The 20,750-nt window shown below is 44.4% G+C and overlaps 1 protein-coding gene across 4 annotated transcripts in view; it reads left to right on the forward strand.

The window, feature by feature from the left end:
• Nucleotides 1-20,750, forward strand: part of nrg2b (neuregulin 2b) — a 92,387-nt gene that overhangs the window by 35,082 nt on the left and 36,555 nt on the right. For all 4 annotated transcript variants that reach the window (XM_051954070.1, XM_051954068.1, XM_051954067.1 and 1 more), the window contains exons 2-4: nt 12,146-12,311; nt 13,882-14,000; nt 14,400-14,523. In XM_051954070.1, the coding sequence (XP_051810030.1) occupies nt 12,146-12,311; nt 13,882-14,000; nt 14,400-14,523 (409 nt within the window). The remainder of the gene's footprint in view (nt 1-12,145; nt 12,312-13,881; nt 14,001-14,399; nt 14,524-20,750) is intronic.

The following is a 20,750-nucleotide window of genomic DNA, read 5'->3' on the forward strand; positions in this document are numbered from 1 at the left end:
GCAACGCCTGTCCTTCGCACCCTCGGTGCTCGGACCCTAATAATAAACCCTCGGGTTTCAATAGGGTCCTTGGCACCGCTGGTGCCTTGGACAGTCGGTGCCCTTGCACCGCCTGTCCTTTGCACCCTCGGTGCTCGGACCCTAATAATAATAATAATAATAATAATAATAATGATAAACCCTAGGGTTTCAATAGGGTCCTTGGCACCGCTGGTGCCTTGGACAGTCGGTGCCCTTGCACCGCCTGTCCTTCGCACCCTCGGTGCTCGGACCCTAATAATGTGTCCTTGTTATGTTGAAACAGAGAATAATCTAAGTGTTATATTTCTCTCAAAACAAGCAGCACGTTGAACATCATTCTGGATGAAATATCTTACAAAATGATAAACTTTATGACTTTAGTTCATATGTTGTGGCTGTCCTGCCTTCTACCTCCAGTGAGTACAGGGAGTTTGGGTATTTTTACCACCTAAAGGAACCCTGGGGTGGATTATGCGCTACAGAGTTCTTGATATAACTTAATTTTTTTTTTTTACCTTTGGACAGATTCGTGCCTCTTTTCAGTTTTAGCCAAGGCTAGGCTAACCGAGCCTTGGTTCTGGTTGTTTAGTAATCTTTCATCTAATTCGCATCAGAAGGTGAATAAGAAGCACATTTCCCCAACATGTCCAACTGTTCTCCTTTGGCCATCCTGCAGAGATCTGACCACACAATGGAAACAGGCCTGAGGATTTGTGATTGAACTAACCGCTTGTGTTGGTTTGGAAGGATTGATTAACAGATTGACAGAAGGATTGACTGTTATTTAACACTGGATGTATGGACAAACTGGCTGTCCTCTTCTTCTCCTCCTGTGTGTCTTAACCTCCTACTCATGTGTGCGTGTTGCCAAGCTTTAGAAAAATATTCTAATCTGCAGAGACCTAAATTTCATTTTAACACCTCACTCCCTTTTCTCCCACACATATTTTAAATGAACTCCCTGGTTTCTGAGAAGTCACAGCTATCGTTTCTGTCTGTTTTTCCTGTGCTGCCTTTCCACAGTGAAATGATGGATATTAAAAACAGTAGTGTGAGTAGAGTAGTTCTGTAGTGCAACACCTTCAGCCTTTGATACGTGTTCTTGCCGATGCTGAAGAAAGTACAGTCAGTACATTTGACTTCATGTATTTGATTCTGCTGCATTATCTGATGCTCCTGCTGCGTTTTCTTTCTTTTGTTTGGTGGCATTTCTAGTTAATTTACTCTTGATTATTTCTAATGTATTTACTGACTGTGAAGCACTTTGTAAGTTGCTTTTGAAAAGTGCAGTACAAACAAAGATTATTATTCTCAGAGGTATTTTGTCTTTGTGAAACTAAATGTCAAATCCGTACCGCTGGAATTGGCCTAATGTCGCCCCTCCCACAATGAAATCTCATCTCTTTTCCACATATGGTACATTGTTATTAGATTACAGTTCCCATGATTTCCTCATTGTCTCCTGCAAAATATCCAAAGCAAAATGCCGGATGAGAACAGCAATCAGCCTGCTCAGAGTCCTACAGAAAACAATTTGTCATGAGCACAGTAAAGACAGTAAAATGGGGAGGTCTGACTTTATGCGTTTTTACCAAAATAATAAAGCATCTTGGTAACTAATCCTGTAGTTTATACACACAGAATGTTTCCTGTGATGACTTCTAGCTGTCCTTCTGAAGCAGCTCATCCTGATGGTATGCTGGATTTAATATGGATGCAATTGATCATTTGGGAGCTAAAGATAAATGAAATATTTGACTTTTTCTGCTGTGAATGTGTTTGTAGCTGTTCTAAGGGTGTAGTATGGTTTTTATAAGGAGTAATGTGCACGCCCTCACTCCTGAAAGGAATCCTGCAGACAGAAATGTCAGACATAGTTGTGAAAGAAATTAGAAACTGTAGTTAAAACCCTGATCCTTCTCTTTTCTTCACACAGCTGACCGATGATGACATGAAGTGTGAATGTTGGAGTATTACAGAAATGGCCTGATGTCAGAATGAGTTTTTAATTTTCAGTTAAAAGCAGCATTAACAGATTTTTTTTCCAGTGCTACAAGCATTACTAACATTATAGAGGTGGGCAGTTACAGAAAGCATGTCAGATCATTTGTCAGTGAGCAGACATGAGGCAACGTTAGCATTCGTTTTAAGTCATGCTTGTGTCTTGCTATGTGACACAAACTAAAGGGATTATTTACTTTTAGTTGTATCTGAAGAAACACGCTTCTCGATGTCAGACAGATGTTTTAATGACAACGATGAAGAAACCCTAAAACGATACAGAGGCAGAAACGTAAGCTAAAGCCTTCACTTTCCTCATAACAGGGATAATAGAGAGTCACTTACATGTAACGGGCAGAACAGCTCAGTACATCCACTCCAGCATGAACAACAATGAATGAGCGATAATCCCGCCAACAGCGGGTTCTTATTCTCTCAATGCCACCTGACCTGGCATAACCAGAGGCCCCTAACGGCCGGTGGTGATCTCTGCATCCCCCCCAGTCCGTGAAGCCTAAACAAGGTGCAAAGTAACGGACTTAGCTCAACACCCAACGGCCCGTCTCAGGTTCATAACGCTTGGGGGGCCTCTTCGTACGAGCACAGGGCAACACAGGCAACGGCGACGGCCGGGGAGACGCGGCAGGGGCCGCAACCAGAGAGGCAGGGTCGCCATGAGGACCGTCCATCGGGAGGGCCACAACATCAGGGGCCGACAGGGGGGCCTCCGAGTCGTGACCAGGGGGGTGGGCCACTGCAGGTGGGGGAACCACCTCCGGGGGGTCAGGGCGAGACTCCCGGACCGGTGCCGACGGCCACGACGAAGGAGCAGGGAGCAGCCGGTGGGGGCAGGTGGTGGCTGGGGCAAAAGCACGGAGGAAGCGTCTGTTACGCAGGGTCAGACGGCCCGAACCATCCACCCTAACCCTGTATTGGTCGTGGCCAAGAGATTCGACCACCACGCCTGACCTATCCCACCGAAGGGGGTCTGGGCCGTGCTGGTTCTGAAGGAACACAGACTCCCCCAGTGCCAGGGGCCGGAGCGGCCTGGAGTGCGCCCCCAGAGCCTCCATGGTGCGAGAGATACGAGTCCGGAGGGCCTCTTCCTTAGCCGCCCAAGCTTCACGCCAGAGAGGCCGCACGTGCGGGTTGGTGAACTTCTCCAGTCGGTTCACAAAAGGCATTGAATCCCGGAGCGGGCGGCCAAAAATGATCTGCGCAGGAGAGAGGTCACAGTCAGGGTCCGGCGTGTTACGCAGCTGCAACATAGCGCGCAGAAAGCGATCGTGGTCAAGGTTGCCAGTGGGGCCAGTGCTGGACATAAGGAGACGCTTAGCTGCCTTCACCGCAACCTCAGCCCTCCCATTTGATTGGGGAAAGTAGGCAGACGACACGCGGTGTTGGACATGCCACAAGCGGAAGAAGCGCTCCGTGAGACCGGAAGTGAACTCCGGGCCCCCATCGCTCGAGAGTTCTTCAGGAACGCCAAAGGTGGCAAAGAAAGTGCGAAGGTGACGGACCAGGCCAGCCGAGCCCCCAGGGTCGGTGCCTGTGGCAGAGCTCAGCACCTCCACCCAGCCCGATAAGCGGTCACCCACAACCAGGTAGCGGCGGCCCCCATAGTCAAAAAAGTCCGCAAACACTGCCTCAAAAGGGGTGGACGGTGGGGAGGACGGGAGGGGGGGTGTGGCTGCCTGCGAGGGGGCGCGACGGTTACAGTCCGTGCACCTCTCCCTCGTAGACAGAATGTCCTTCGACAGCCCGGGCCAGTAGACAATTGCACGGGCGCGCCGGCCCATGGCTGAGGCACCCTGGTGGGCAGCATGAAGATGCTGAAGAACCCGAGGGCGGAGGGAGGCTGGAACCACAACGCGGTCGTGGTACAGCAGGACACCGTCATGCGCGTAGACAGACCTGCACACAGGGGAGAGATCCCCAAGGGCCGGGTCACGGTCATCCATGACACCTCCGTGTTCAAGGAGGTGCAACAGGTAGGAGAGACACGGATCTGCAGCAGTCTCCACCGCAAGGAGGGACCAAGGTATAGAAGCCATTTCTCGCGCATCCTCACGTATGGAGGCCATCAGCGCAGACTCCTCAACGTCAGATTCGCTCGGTGAGCCCACAGAAGGCCCATCAGCCGAGCCAGAGGGGGAGGGGTATCTCGAGGCAGCGTCAGCAGCACAATTGCTCTTGCCAGGAAGGTGCGCGATGTCAAACCGCAACGGGAGGGTGCGCTGTTTGAGTCTAAAGAGACGAGAGTTGGAGATCTCGTCCAGCGTGCGGTCGCCAAATATCTTCACCAGGGGCCTGTGGTCGGTAACAACGACAAGGTCATCGCATCCCTGCGTGAAGTATTTAGTCTGCTCCAGACCCCAGGCCACAGCCAGGGCCTCCCCCTCAATAGCAGCGTAGCGCTGCTCAGCCGGGGACAGGAAGCGGGAGCCAGCGAGAGTGATCTTCCATCCACCCGGGCAGCAATCTGGGAGCCCAGTGCCGCAGTTACAGTGCTGCTGGAGCAAAAAATACCCAATCCCACTCCTGGACCAATCCGGACGGAGGCAGGTTCGCCGCTGCATGTCAAATATCTCCACGCCCTCATGGATGGCTTCGACTATGGCACGCTTGGACGCCTGAAACGCAGACTCCAGATCAGGGGACCAGGAGAACTGGCAGCGCGGGCTAAGAAAGGGCTTAAATGGCGCCATTATGTCCCGCAGCTGCGCGTAGTTGGCGACCTGGTTGACAAGGCCGAACCAGCTTCTGATGTCTGTCGTGGACACAGGGGAGGGGAAATCCCGAATTGCATCCAGGTACTTAGGCAGAGGTTCAATGGTGGTGTCCGAGACCCTAAAGCCTGCAAAGTCAACCGCCCTTTCCGCAAACTGAAATTTGTCCAGGTTCAGCACAATACCAGCTCAGCCGACCTGGGTGAGGAAGTCAATAGTCCTCCACCAGTGCTGCTCTAGGTCAGTGTCATAGTGGACAGTGTCATCAACGCATCGCTCCTTATGCTCAAAATCTGAGATGATAGCGTCAAAGCGGCGGTTGTAGCCGTCCCTGGAGGACAGAAAACCCTGTGGCGCCCGGGTGTAACGCCAACGGCCAAAAGGTGTAATAAACGTGGTGAGGTGTCTATCTGCCTCACGCAAGGGCACACTATGGTACCCATTCCAAGCATCAGTAACGGTCTTCCAGGTCCTCTTCGGAACACGGCATGCCAGGTGGAATGGCGATTCAGAGGTGAACGTCTCACGCTGGCAGAATTTGTTGAGGGGGGAGAGATCCACAGTCCTCCGGGGTGAACCGTCATGTTTACGAGTGACCACCATACGGTGACACCACGTCACAGGTTCACCGTAAGGAACACGCTCTATCACACCAAGGGCCTCGTCTCTAATTAGGTCATCATAGACCCTCTGCTGCCAGTGCAGGGGCAAGGTGGCCGCTGTTTGGCAGGTCCGTGGCACTGCAGCAGGGTCCACATGGATCTCTATAGGAGGCCCGTCCATGCATGGTAACGCCCGGTGGGGGCAGGTGTTAAACGTGGATGAGGCATACCTGTCAAGCAGCCAAGCCTTCATCCGATGATTGTTGTCTGGCACGCAAGGGAAAGGCAGCTCAGCAGGGTGGGCCGGGGGGGTCGTGCGCAGGGGGCACGGGCACCTGGCCACAAAGGTATTAAGTGAGCCCCTGCAACCATCAGCGGTTCCCAATGAGCCAAGAGAAGGGGACACAGCAGGAGTGCGCTGGGCGCCTGACGTGCTTCCACCCACGAGCCCCCCCCCAACAATTGCCGAGGGGAAACCAGCTGGTAAGAGGCCGAGGGAAAGCAAAGTCTCATAAGAGAGGTACATGGCGTTCACCGAGCTGCTCACATAAACCATGGAGCGGCAGGAAGTCGCCACCCCAGTATCAGGCACTGTGGAGAGCCTGGCGAAGAATGCTCCCTCGACAGCTATCGGAGAGCGGTTAGCTGCTGACAGGCTGAGGGCGACTGGGTGCAGGTCATCCTGTGAAAAGCCGCACCTGTGGAACTCCTCCAAAGACCAAAGGTCCGACTGGGCACCAGTATCTGCAATGGCAGACACAGTCGTCACCGCTGGGGGGCGTGGGGCGCCAGCACCACCTCCAGGTCTCACCGAACCATCAACAGAAATCTGAATCGAAACCCGGGGGTGCTCCTTCATCCGAGCGCGTCGCCACTCCCCCTTAGTAAAGATATGGTGTGGGAGCCTAGCGGGCCCAGTCATGGCACCTGAGGGTGTCAGGGTGCTATGCTGGTGTTGGCCCCCGTGACGACCCCGACGTCTACGGCGACCGGAGCCAGAGTCGACCAGGGATATCTGGGCGATCGGCCCAGCACTCACAGCGGCCTGTTGACCATCCGGAGCCGGCTGCTGCCGTCTCCCCCTCCTGTGCGCCCTGAAACAGTCCAAACACACCTGGTGGGGCTTTGAATTCCACCCACGGGGCCCCTCAGTAAACACATTAAAAATCCCCTTGCAGTCACGGCAAGCCGCCCACTGAGACCTATTGACGTCAGCAGAGGGAGGGGCGGTGCTCGCCCGTGCGCCGGTCTGGCGCCGGAAAGATGATACTGCTGACAGAGAGGAGGGCGGTAGAGCGTTCCGGGCAATTTCTCTGTTTTCTACCAGGGCGATCACCTCATTCACCGTCTTATTCAGCACATCAGGAAAACCAAGAGTCTCTCGGCGGATATCAGTGTCATAAATGCCATTAATAAGAACGTCACGAACAATGTGGTCACTGTAATCCACGTCTCTACCGCACACACACGCAGTGTGGAAGGTGCACGTCTCTGCTTTGCCGCACACCCTGGCTGCAAAGGCGCGAAACGTCTCCTCCCGTTCCTGGTGCAGCTGGAGCAGCTCGGTGCGCAGAACGCACGCAGCCACGGGGATGACCGCCAGCGAGCGCATGGCGGAGAGGAGGGCCGCCGCAGGTCCGGTCGCAGCATCCGGGTTGGTCTGAAGAAGGCTGTCACCGAGGTCCGGCCCGGCGCATTGGAACAGCTGGAAAGGGGCCTGGGCGTCCGTGATGCCCGATCCCGCGCGGAACACTTCCCAGCGGCGCGTGAACAGGTTCCACTTCTCGATGGACACGCCGACATCAACCGTGGGGCGCTCCAGCTTCGGACCCACGGGAGTCGATGCCTGGGGTGGCGTGGCCGGGACGGGCAGAGGCTGATGAGCCAGCCCGTGGTTCGACAGCAGGGCGATGGCGAGAGCTTCGGACACATCGACAAACGCGCAGCCGGGGACGGAGCACTGTACCACCACCATGGTTTCTTCATGAAGAAACACGCTTCTCGATGTCAGACAGATGCTTTAATGACAACGATGAAGAAACCCTAAAACGATACAGAGGCAGAAACGTAAGCTAAAGCCTTCACTTTCCTCATAACAGGGATAATAGAGAGTCACTTACATGTAACGGGCAGAACAGCTCAGTACATCCACTCCAGCATGAACAACAATGAATGAGCGATAATCCCGCCAACAGCGGGTTCTTATTCTCTCAATGCCACCTGACCTGGCATAACCAGAGGCCCCTAACGGCCAGTGGTGATCTCTGCAGTATCTTTGTCTCCACCAGATCCTGAGGGAAATTATTTGCTCTTTAGCTAGCTCTTCCACTACATTCATCAACTATTTGTTAACTGTTTTTAAAATTGTTATTCTGCCAAGAAACTCGTGGAGTCATGCAACGATTGGCGTACGTTTGTCCGTCTGTTAATCTGTTAATCTGTCTGTTCGCAACATTACTCAAAAACGGAGTATCGGATTTCGATGAAATTTTCAGGGAAGGTCAGAAATGATACAAGGTCCAAGTGATTACATTTTGGCAGTGATGCAGCTTATAGTGTGGATCCAAGGATTTTTTTTAAGGATTTCTGTATCATTGGAGATACTGTAACTATAACAACAAGTGAACATTACATCAGCTGCCTGCTGACGATCACATGATTGTGATCCTAATACAAATCCACACTTTTCAGGACTTATCCGTCGGAAATGACACAAGGAACAGTTGATTAAATTTGGGGGTGTTTCCAAGTCCCATCAATTTCCGCTGCTAGCTACATATTTCGGTCATTCTGTATCCGTACATAACGTACACATGCATAACACACGCCTGTGCTCAGCGCAAAGTCCTTTTGTTTGTGAGTACATCTGTATTAAATGGACACATTCTATGTTTCTGTGATTTCTGCCACAATTTTTTTTTAAGATTTCAGCTGTCGGAAATGAAAAAACAAGTACTTTTCCTGTTAAATATTGCAATGACACCATGACTTGCCTTAAATTAACAAATATTATAGTGTTTCAGCTGTGCAGTTTCTTTTTATTTCTGCATTAATTGGTGCACTGCTGGCACACACCAAAAATTTCACTGAATAAAGAAGTACATTATTTTAAAAATGCTTTCATATAGCAAATTGCACATGAATACATAAATACATAAAGATTACGTTGATTTAAATAAGATCTACAAGAATTTAAATAACAATTCTCTCATGCTTCTTCTACTAACCTGGCAGCCTTCACCAAACTGACAAATTAATCTGAGTAGCTGATAGCAAGCTGGAGCTTCATGTTATAGGTCACATGTTTGCATGGGAATATATGGCACCTGTTGATTAAAATGAGTTTCCTCATTTGTTGCAGCCTTTTGTGATGCATTTATTGTGCTTTTTTAAATACTGCAATGATGATAAAAATGTGATTTAGCATCAGAAAATGCTAATTTCTGTTGATTTAAAGTCACAAATATAATGTTGGATATGAGTCTACCAGTGAAAGTGAAACACGATTAACTCCAACGTGACGCTTGTGAATTCATCCCCATCAGGAGCTGTTTGTTTGGTTTCATCAGTAAACACTGGCACAAGCCAAGACCAAGTTTCATTGAGCTGAGTCAAGATCCAACAGTCGTCCTAGCTTTGGCGTCTGGAGTCTTGATCATGAAAATACCAACATAGCAGGCAAATTATTCCAAAGAAAAAATATATGATGACTGTGACATTCAGCTCAATTCTTCAGCATAACACATTACAAGTCAGGAGCCAGAGAGAGAGGCGACATCTGGTGATGCTGAGATGATTTACTTTGCTGTGACGTGGAATTATACATCAGCCCAGTGGAGTCTGTGACAAGACTAAATCTCACTAAATGTGAAAACTGGATTTAAGGATGTGCTGCTTGTTCTGTTGTGAGTCTAAAAGTCATACTTGAATCCTCCTTACATAACTGCAAGCTGTTTGGATGGTACTTCGTGGAGGATCTACATATGAGCCCCATTGAGTGTTTTTTTTCCTTCAATGACTTCTACTTGTGTAAATTCCAGACTTTCCTTCTCTGTCGATGGCATCTAACCTCTTTTTACTACTTAAAAATGGGTCAGAAATATTTATTTCATACTTACACAATTTCCTAAAACAGATGGACCCTGTAGTTTTAGGAAAGTACATTTGTTGCAGGTTATTTTTAGTTGCGGATTAAAACACATTGGAGTTTGTGACACCACTACAGTGTACATGAGACTGAGTCAGGATAAACTATGGTGTGTGTGAATGCTAATGAAAGAACTCAGCATGACAACAGGCTTCATTGATGTTTTTAGTAGTTTTAGGACAACAGTAGAGCTCAGAGGAATGAAACATATCACGTTTTGGTTGCACACACAATATTTCTTAGCAGAATTGTGGCTTTGGTATTTTCATGGGACTAGTTGGAAAGAAATGAAAAAGATAAAAATTTCAGCAGCTTTCTGATCAGTAATGACTGATGTATCTATCAACAGGAAGTAAGATAATGGTCTAGCAGTAACAGGTTTTTAATGCAGCTAATTCAACATTTGTCATGTTGATTGAAGAAATTTGCCAATTTATAGTCAATTATTACCAAACCTGTAGCGTGGGATTGTTGTCTCCTCTTTCTGGCACTGAGAATCATGCAAACACTGTTGACATTTCTGTTTTATCTGTAATGTCAGAAACTTTTCTCAGATGCCTCCTACACCTTAGTTGGACTCTACTGCGACAGTTTTTCCCCTCTTTTGCTTTGGCAAACTAGTTATTGCTGCTTGACGTAAAATGTATACCTGCCAGTGCACTATGGTTTACTGCAAACTGCAGAGAATTACCTGGTATTTATAGGTGTTGTACAGCTGTAACAGATGTTCATTTATATTTTAAAGACTTCCACTCTAGCTTTAAAAGTCAACTTACAATTGTCATATGGCTGTGACTGTTTTCCTGTTTCACTGAGTGTATGTAAAGATGTATGACCCCATCATGAAATCTGCCATTGGTTTTCAAAATAATGTCTTTCAGGCTCACTTTGGTGACTGCTTTCTACTCCCAGCTAATCCAATACTGAGTAAAGAGGTGGAGCATGGGCTGTCCTAGGATGGCAGTCACCTGTCAGACGAGTTATATAAAAAGATTTATTAAAAAATCACCCATGAATAATTGTCATGAACGAGGAAATTAACTAAAGGCATCAAAATAATATTTATTGCACCAGACAGTACATGTTTATTTCTGCTGTAAAGTCGGATATTATAACATGGGGGTCTACAGAGACTAATTCACTTTTGGAACCAGCCCCAAGTGGTTGTTTAAGTAACTGCAGGTTTCTGCACTTAACTTAATTTCTGAGCTCCTGTCTGATTGGTCAGTTGCAATTCCAAGAAGGAAAACAGTCACTGAAAATAAATTCTAATCTTTTTTTTAAAACTTGAATGTAGCCTTGAACTGGTGGGTGGTACAGTCGACCAAGATGAACAGTGTAAATCTGGACTTTGGTACCGTCTCTCATTTCAGTGAGACAGCATGTATCATTGTAAAATAAACAACCTGCTATGAATTTGCGCTGTTTGTTTTAAACTTCTGTTTGACGTATTCCACTTTATCTTGTATGTTTAGCATGATGGAAGAAAAAGGATTACTAAAGAACAAAACAACCCACACAAAGCAGGACAGGATATCCAGTGTGTTTGCAGGACTGTCAAAATGCACACAAACTTATCGACTCACAGTTTCTTATATAAATGCGTGAAGCTGGCGTGTATCTGCTGCACCTACAGCGTGTGAGGAGTAATGGAAGATGCAGCATCCAGGGGCTGTGGGCCTATACAACTGTTGTATTGCATTTGATCAAGCGTGTCCTATCACTACCCCGTGTGTGTGTGTGTCTGTGTGTGGGTTCAGCCCACGTTAAAAGCGTATGTTGTGCGCTTCGTTGGCTGTGTGTGTGTGTGTATAAATGGTCCTAGATGGTGCTGAGTTGTCTCTTTGCTTTAGCTTCTGTGTGCTTGTGTTGCCTGCGCTGGTGTCAGTGATGCAGTCTGTTGTAGTTTTTAAGGAGAGAAGAGAGAGAGTGAAAGTCTCCTGGGACTGATGAAGCACATGCACGCTCACATGCATGCACACACACACACACACACACACACACACACACACACACACACACGCACACACGCACATTGCTCCATAGTGAAAATCTACTGCAGAGAGTTTCTGAGGCAAGATTTTTTTTTCTGTATAAGCTTTCAGTTTGTCTTTGCTTTTCAGGATTCAGACCTTAACCAAGTGCTTTTCCTGTAAGTGTGTGTGTCTGTGCATGCACTTTATATCTTTGTGAGGACATTTATGCAAAGTGAGGACATTTTCACTTCAGGATGCGTCTTTCAAAAGGTTGTGTGAGGTTCAGATTTGATGAAAGAGTTCATGTAAGGATGAGGTTGAGGTGTATGAACAGGGAATTAAAATGTACCTGTATGTGTGCCTGTATGTGTGTCTGTGTGTGTTTGTGTGATATATAATTGATTTTCCTCTGCCCTTCAGCCATCACTCATGTGAACTCTGACCTGTTGCCTCAGGTTTTGACCTCAACATCCAAACTCTTGCTAATAGATTTGCATCACCGACTCACATGAACATATACGCAGACACATATACACACATTCACACAATTAAATGGGACGATTAATTAAATCTCTGTCGTTCATTTCAATAATGCAAGCTTTGATTTTCTCTCTCTGCTAACCCGTTAACCTTTACTTTTCCTGTCTGTCTCTGTATTTCTATGTCCAGCCTCCGCTCCGAAGCTGCGGCTGATGCGAGGCCAGTCTCTGATGGAAGGGGACAAGCTGTACTTGAAGTGCGAGGCGTCTGGGAATCCCAGCCCTTCCTTCCGCTGGTACAAAGATGGACACGAGCTTCAGCAGAAAGGAAGAGACCTCAAAATTAAAACCAACAAGTGAGTCTGTCAGGCTGGATTTTTTTTTTTTTTTTTTACAGACGATACTCCACAATCGCAAGGAACAAGAAGTTCTCCTGGGCAACTTCCGCTTTCACCCAAACTGTTGGTCGAAAGTTGCAGCACTCAATATTTTTCTACAGCGATGGGTTTAATTTGAAAAAGCAAGTTTTTTGCAAGACTTTTCCTTCAAAATTTGACGTAGAATGTGTTGCTGGTAGTTATGCGGTTATGTTTTTGCTGTACGGCTCACAGTTCAGATTTAGTCTCATGATGATTCCCACATCAACAGGCAGATATTTTTAGCGTAAAAGCTCTTAAACCTCACACTAAACTACCGGCCCAGCACCAAACAGAGGACAGAGAAAATTAGCGGCTGTTTGTTGAACACTGTGCAGCACTGAGCAGCTAAAGAGACAGATATTACCTTGCCATTGCATGACGTATGACCTTAGCTGTAACCATTTTTTGTCTGATAAAAGATATGTGACATGTTTCTGGTTTTGCATGCCATTTATATGTAGTCCAATGATATTTACATTAGATAGTTGATACTGGAACCATTGCATTAGTCGATGAATCCACAATATTCCTCCAACCCTTCAAAACAAATATTTGGTTACTTGGTTCGTATGAAAGCCACATATTATTCGTTGAGCTCTAATGATTGTCATTGTAACTATTTTTGTTGCTATGCAAACAGAAAAACTTTACATGAGATCAATCTTTGCTCTAAGCAGCTTTTTTTCCTCACAGTTTTTCAGGGTCCATTGCAGGTAGGTTGTTCCAGACATCTTGGAGAACTCTCCACAGTTCATCTAAGGACTTTTGCTGTCTCAGTCTTCATGTAATCCCAGACTGACTCCATGATGTTGAGACTGGGGCTCTGCTGGGGCCCTTACCAGCTGTTGCAGGACTTCTTGCTGGCGCTGAAGATAGTTTTTTGTGACTTTGGCTGTATGTTTGGGGTTTTTGTAATGTTGCAGCAGGAATTTGGGACCAGTCAGACATCTCCCAGATGGGTTCGTGTAATGATTACAAATTTAAACATCTAAAGTGGCAAAAAGTTTTTCCAAAGTAAAGACTCTGGATTTGCAAATTGGTCCATCAGTATGAGTTTAGTTACATTTATCTATTTGTGCATGTTGGAACCTTGTATTGCTAGCTAAACTAGAAACCTGCAGTCATCCACTGAATCTACTGTACATCTAAGTTTTATCTTATTCGCTCTTGTATATCAACATTAAGTCTGTCTATTTGTATTGTTTTTTTTCAGCTATTACACGTTAAAGAAGGACAATTTCGTCTCCTGTATCTTTGAGTCAGTTCCTCATTTGAACTTACGACAATTACTGCTAATTAGCTCTGCCAATCACTATCAGCATTCGTGTATAACAGTCAGTCTTTTATTGCTTTTGCTGGGCTGGAAATAAAAATGTAATTTCTCTTCCAGTCAAAGACGTGCGTGCCATTTCTGTGAAACAATAACTGACGTTGTTTTTTTTTCTGCTCCGCATCACTTCCCCTCTTCTGTCTCTGGCTTTCTCTCTCTTTATCCCTTTCACTGAAGAAAAAACTCAAAGGTGCAGATCAGTCGTGTCCGTGTGGAAGATTCTGGCAACTACACTTGCGTGGCTGAAAACTGTCTAGGACAAGAAAACGTCACGAGTATAATCAGCGTGCAGATCTGTGAGCAACAACACATTCCTACCTGTCTGTCTAGGTGACGCAATACTCACAAACTTAACTGTGGTCAAACTGTTGCACAATTTAGGACTATTTTACAGGCTGTGGAAATGTGCAGAAACAGAATAACTACTTTAATTACTTGCAATATATATTATATAATATATGCATTTAACAGTTTATAGTTTTGAGATCAAAGTTCAAAAGTAAACCGGTAGTTCTGAGGCAAAAAAAACCTGTGGAGAGCACAGCAGATTTATCAAAAGCTTCCCAAAAGGGGGTTAGATTGGCTGCATTGTCTCACGGTGTGCAGGGCTGCTGCTTCTATCAACTTTCTATCATATAAAAGAAAAACATAATGCATTTTTTTGTCTGCTTTCTGTCAATCTGCCCTCCTCACAGTGACCACCACAACCCCGTCTCCGGGTGTAAGTCATGCGAGACGCTGCAATGACTCGGAGAAGTCCTACTGCGTCAACGGAGGAGACTGTTACTTCATACATGGTATTAACCAGCTGTCCTGCAAGTAAGTTCGTCTCTCAGTCGGCGTCCGTCCCTTCAGTCGTCACTGTGTAGTCGCTCCCCCTGTCTTCTCCACCGCTCTGTCCTTCTCTGTCTCATGTCTCCGTCAGTCTGTGATCTCGGTGTTCTCTTCTGTTTCCTGGTTGTATGTTCTCCACACCTGCAGGATGCCCAACCATGACCACCATGCTTTAAACCGAAGTGTAGAGCAGATGGTTTTTAACAGATTTTCACCTGCACATGATGTTCATTCAGAATTTTTTTGCTGCTCCTTTAGGATCACTTCATTTAAGAATGAGTGAGGTCTGACTGTGAGATGGGAAAAAAATGCATAAGGTCTTAAAAAGAATCTCAACTACAGTCTAAGTGTCTTTAACTTTGTGTATATTTTTAAAATAACAATAAAAATAATGAATCCAAACCCACTGCGGATATTTAGAAATCTTGTCACGAGGGAAACCAGTACATATTGTTGTTCTTTTATGTTTTTCCAATCAATATGTGTTGCTTGGACATTTGCAGATGTTAGTTCAACAATTGATGAATATGTGTCTTTGCAATAGTTTTGAAACAGCAAGTAATAGCATGTGAGATTTCAGGATTTTTTTTTTTCTGTATTTCAGCTCACCCATAATCAGAGATTATTTGGTCGACTTACCTGATATTTCAGATTCTGAATTAATGTCATGATGAGAAATAACAGTGCTAACTTAAGGCTTTTTTCTTTAATGGTTCCTGAGATCTTGTCATTCAAACAGCCTCAAATTTCAAGTGCAAAAAAACTTCAATGGGAAATTTTATCTTTTATAGTACTGGATAGAGCATGCTAAAATCTCACAGATACCATCTAAAATACCCATAGTTTAAGATAATAAAGTTTCAAGCAAATCAGAGATTGTCAAGCAGAAGACCCCTAATAATTTGAAACAAAATGACCCAATAACAAGTAGGTAACATGACAGTCGATTCTTCTTTGGTTTTGTCTGTATTAAAAAAGGTTTCTGAGCTTAGGATTGGTCAGAAGAACAAGATTGACATGAAAAGTAGAACAGGACGTCCCGCTGACAGTGTATTAGCTGCTGTCTCTGTTGTCGGTCACTCTGCTGGCATGTAACCATGAAACACTTTGCAAGCTGAAGGTAGTCAAAAGCAAAAGGACAGAGGAGACGAGACTGATTTCAATACCTAAAAAATGTCCAGTGATGTGAACTTGTCTGATATTAGTGGAGCCATTGTTTCTGTATAGTCTAAGTTGTATTTACTTGGTTGGTATGGCAGAGTAGCTCACAATAGTGCTAACCACGAACTTCAACTGTACTCTAACAACGACAACCAGTTAATAAAAATAAATACAATATTTGCTATTTGTACCATTATCTTTATTGACTGGTTATCAGAAAATAAAGCTCTAATTCAGCTGTCTCTCTCTCTCTCTCTCTCTCTCTCTCTCTGTAAGGTAGCTATAGCTAATTGCTAAAAGCTGTTGTTTACACACAGAGACAGAGAATGCTTTTATGGAGCAGAGAAGTTTCTGTCAATTAGCAGAGCTGTTATAGAGGTGATGTAGCAGATGTTGCTAAAGTTGTAATAACCACTGCAGACTTTAAGAAGCATGACAAGTACAAGTGTACTTCTTATAGCTTTCACCACAAATCAGGACATTAGCTATTTTCACTGTCGTTAACGATATGCTAACAGCTAGTGGCTAAGTTAGAAGGCAACCGTAGATTACCCTGAAACAGTAACTTATAATGGTTTAAGATCTTGTGGGCAATAAAAGTGATAAAACAGAGAAAGACTGACAAAATACAGATGAACAGCAGATAGAAAAACTACCTGAAAAAAACTGCAAAACAAGACAAAATGTTACAAAAATTAGACACAAAATGACGTAAAATTAAAACAAATAACATGAAACAAACAAAAAACAGACCAAAAATTAGACAAAAATATGGACAAACGACAAAAATGAGACAAAAAATGACATAAGCGAGAAACAAAAAAACAAAAAAATAGACAACGCAAGCGAGCCAAAAAGGAAACACAAAACGAGAAACACAGCAACAAAAACATGAGACAAACAACAAAGTCAGATAAACAAAAGGCAAAAAACAAAACAAAATATTACAATAACACAAAAAAGAGACAAAGTGACAAAAGAACAATGAACATTAGTATTTTACTTTATGAAAACAACTTGTCATGGTGTAGGAATGATTTAAAATTTATAGTTTTATAAATTAGCAATTTGTAGTTAAAGTCTTCTCTGTAATTTTTACTTTACAAAGTCGTCCCACATGTTTGACATCCCTGCACTATAGGATAAAGGATAGACAGTTAATGGATCGATGGATGGACTACGATAAGACAAATTTTTATTATGTTATTCATTATTGTATATTTCAAGCATTTTCTGCAAGATATGCCCAAAAAGAGCCTAAAAAAAGCGTTTGCATGAAATAGACAATAGACTTGATCATTCCCCACCATACATGGTTTAGTCTTAAGCCAGGCTTTTTTAGCAGTTTACTACCAGCAGCCAGATGTCCCAACGTCACAGATTTTTTTAAAAGTAATGCTCAAACAGAACTGACTATGATACTTTAGGATTTACTACATTGTTTATGTGTTCTGTAGTTTTCCATCTCTGCATTCAGAATCAGAATCAGAATCAGAATCACTTTATTCATCCCCGAAGGGAAATTCAGTTGTCAGGGTTCTTATCTGTTTAATTTTGAATTGAACAGCCTGACTGCTGATGGCAAGAAAGATTTCCTAAATCTTTCGGTCTTGCAGCGCAGGGATAGGAGCCATCCACTGATGTTTCGTTGTTCATTGAGGCAGATGTGAAGTGGATGATCCATGTTTGTCAGAATGGCCTCCATCTTGCTCAGTGCCCGTCTCTCCACCTCATCCTCCAATGTGTTCAATCCGATTCCAACCACAGAGCCAGCTTTTTTAATCAGTTTGTTCAGACGCCTTGCATCCTTCTGTTTTATGCTGCCTCCCCAGCAGACTGCAGCATAAAACAGGGCACTTGCTACCACAGACTGATAAAGACTGATAAAACATCTGCAGCATCTTACTGCAGATGTCTAGTGATCGAAGTCTTCTGAGGCAATAAAGTCGCCTCTGGCCTTTTTTGTAGATGAATTCATGAGTAGTGACAACTTCTAAGATGAAGGCTTAAGAACATTTTAATGGATGAAGCTTCCAACTACACATCACTTCAACAATCTCCATTTTCTTTATATTCAAGCTTCAGTTTAGTACTTTTTCTGGCGGCCAACATTCAAGTTTTGGACATTTTGGATCTCGTAGGAAGATATTAACTGCTCACACAGATGCAGAGAAACCACATTTAGCAGGTGTTTACCTTCTTTATAAGGAGGATGTGAGTTATATATACATGGCTTGGACCTGACAAACATTTAAATATATCTGCCTCTGTGACAGTTTGCGTCACCGTGTCTCGTGTTGTAGGTAAGAGACAGGACAAGCTGCTAATCCAAGCTGCATCTGAAATGTAGTAGCTTCGTGTCGTAACTTTCTCTGCGCTGACACAGACCAAGGGTGTCAAACTGCTCACGCTAACGATCCAGGACTTCTTTGTGTTTATTACTGTAAACATTAAAGAGCATCACTTCCTGCGAGTGGGAGGATTTTTCCTACGAAACAGCTACCAGACTGGTAGGTGTTCAGGACAGCAAGTGCAAAAAAAATTTCTTGAAGTGAATATTAGATGAATCACTGCTGTTATATCAACTTATTACAGAGACAGACAGACATTTATTTATATGAACAAGTCGCAGGTCTAGCAATTAAAATAAGAAACCAACGTGCATCGTTTCATCATAATTAACTGGGGATTTTTGTAAAAATATTTTTTTGCATATTGGCAAAATTAGCAAAAGCTCTGGCGACTTGCAGCTTGTAACACCTTGAGCTAATGCAGTAGCTAAAGTAAATGACATCACATTAGGAATTATTTTATGCCCTTTTCTGCAGTGTAAAAGTGTATTTGAGCTGTGTCTCAGCAAAGTGCTGCTTTTAGTTCATGTCAGTTATGTTTCTGCTTTGAGGATGTCAGTTTACTTTTGGATTCCATCACCTTGAAATTTGCACTCTGTCCCTTTTAATTAGAATTTCAACAAGTCCAAAAATAGATTTATTACTCATTTAGCGTTGTTTGTCTTTAATCTTTTCTTCTGCAATTTAACCATCATTTTTGTTGTTTTTTAGTAGGATTACAGGATAAAGAAACGTATACAGGGGGTCCTCAATTTACGTTGGAGTTTCATTCCTATGGTTCTATGCAGGTTGATTTTCACTGTAAGTTGGAACTTCGGTGAAAATGTAAACACGATATCAAGATATCGATCAGTTCTTCATAAAAGTCATGAATACCATTGACTTTCATGCATGTATGAATCATTTTACAAGAAGATGAAAGAATATTGTAACAGACTGATGTTGATGTTGAGGTTTCAATGTTTATTGTTCAGTTCCAGATTTACCTAATGTCAGTGAACATAAGTCAGAGTCTGACTTATGCTTAGGAGTCATAATTAAGGACAAAAAGTTAGTGAATGTAGCACAATCCAAGGTGGTGTACAACCAGAGAATCTAAACAAAGCTGTCTCATACGTTACCGGTTCTGACGTAACGATGAAACACCGCAGGTTGAGAACGTCATAAACTGAGGACCTCCTGTAATTCAAAATCCTGTTTGACATTTCATGTTTGGGTAAAGCAAAGACATACTTCGAAATAAACTGAAAATTATTGACATTTGACCGAGATCAGATAATTGAAATACACTGCTCAAAAAAATTAAAGGAACACTTTTTAATCTAAGTATTGCATCAAATCAGTGAAACATGTGGGATACTGATCTGGTCAAGTAAGTAACAGAGGAGGTTTTTAGTCAGTTTCAGCTGCTTTGGTGTTCATAAAATTAACAACTGATGCACTAGAGGACTAACAATGAGACAACCTGCAAGACAGGAATGAGTTTACAGGTGAAGGCCACTGACATTTTTTTCCTTCCTAATATTGTCTGACTGTTTTTCACTAGTTTTGCATTTGGCTAGGGTAAGTGTCACTTCTGGTAGCATGAGGCGATACCTGGACCCTACAGAGGTTCCACAGACAGTCCAACTCCTCCAGGATGGCACATCAATGCATGCCATTGCCAGAAGGTTTGCTGTGTCTCCCAGCACATTCTCAAGCACATGGAGGAGATTCCAGGAGACAGGCAGTTAGTCTGGGAGAGCTTGACAGGACTGCAGAAGGTCCTCAACCGATCAGCAGGACAGCTATCTGCTCCTTTGTGCAAGGAGGAACAGGATGAGCACTGCAATAGCTCTACAAAATGAGCTCCAGCAGACCACTGGTGTGAATGTCTCTGATAAAACAATCTGAAAGAGATGTAATGAGAGTGGTTTGAGGGCCCAGCGTCCTCTATTGCCCGCTGTGCTCGCTGACTGGCACCGTGGAGCTCGGCTGGCATTTGCCATAGAGCACAGGAATTGACAGGTCTGCCAATGGTGCCCTGTGCTTTTCACAGATGAGAGCAGGTTCACCCTGAGCGCATGTGACAGGCATGAAAGGGTCTGGAGAAGCCATGGAGAACGTTATGCTGCCTGTAACATTGTTCAGTGTGACCGGTTTGGTGGTGGGTCAGTGATGGTGTGGGGAGGCATATCCTCAGACTGTCCAGGAGCTCAGCGATGCCCTGGTCCAGTTCTGGGAGGAGATACCCCAGGACACAATCTGTCGTCTCATTCAGAGCTTGTCCCGGCGTCGTCAGTCATGCATACAAGCACATGGAGGCCATACAAACTACTGATTACCATTGTGAGTTGCTGCCAAGGAATTTCAGCAAGATGGACTAGCCTGCCACATCCGTTTTTCACTTTGATTTTGGGGTGTCTTGAATTTAGCCCTCCTGGGGGGTTGATAATTTTCATTCCCATCAAACAATGTGGCACTTTTCATTCCTAACACATTATCCAGTCCATATCAATGCTAATATCCAGTTTGGTTTTTTCCCCGTATTGAAATATGATGTGTTTTCAAAGTGTTCCTTCAATTTTTTTTTGAGCAGTGTACATTGATATTTCTTCTTAATTTGGATAAACTCAGTTCAGTTGCATGTTGCCAGTTGAAGCAAATAATTGAAGTTGCTGCAACAATTTTCTTTCCTCGGTGTGGTACACATGTAAACCA

Source organism: Acanthochromis polyacanthus, chromosome 10 (assembly GCF_021347895.1).
Source record: "Acanthochromis polyacanthus isolate Apoly-LR-REF ecotype Palm Island chromosome 10, KAUST_Apoly_ChrSc, whole genome shotgun sequence".
NCBI classification, from domain to species: domain Eukaryota; kingdom Metazoa; phylum Chordata; class Actinopteri; family Pomacentridae; genus Acanthochromis; species Acanthochromis polyacanthus.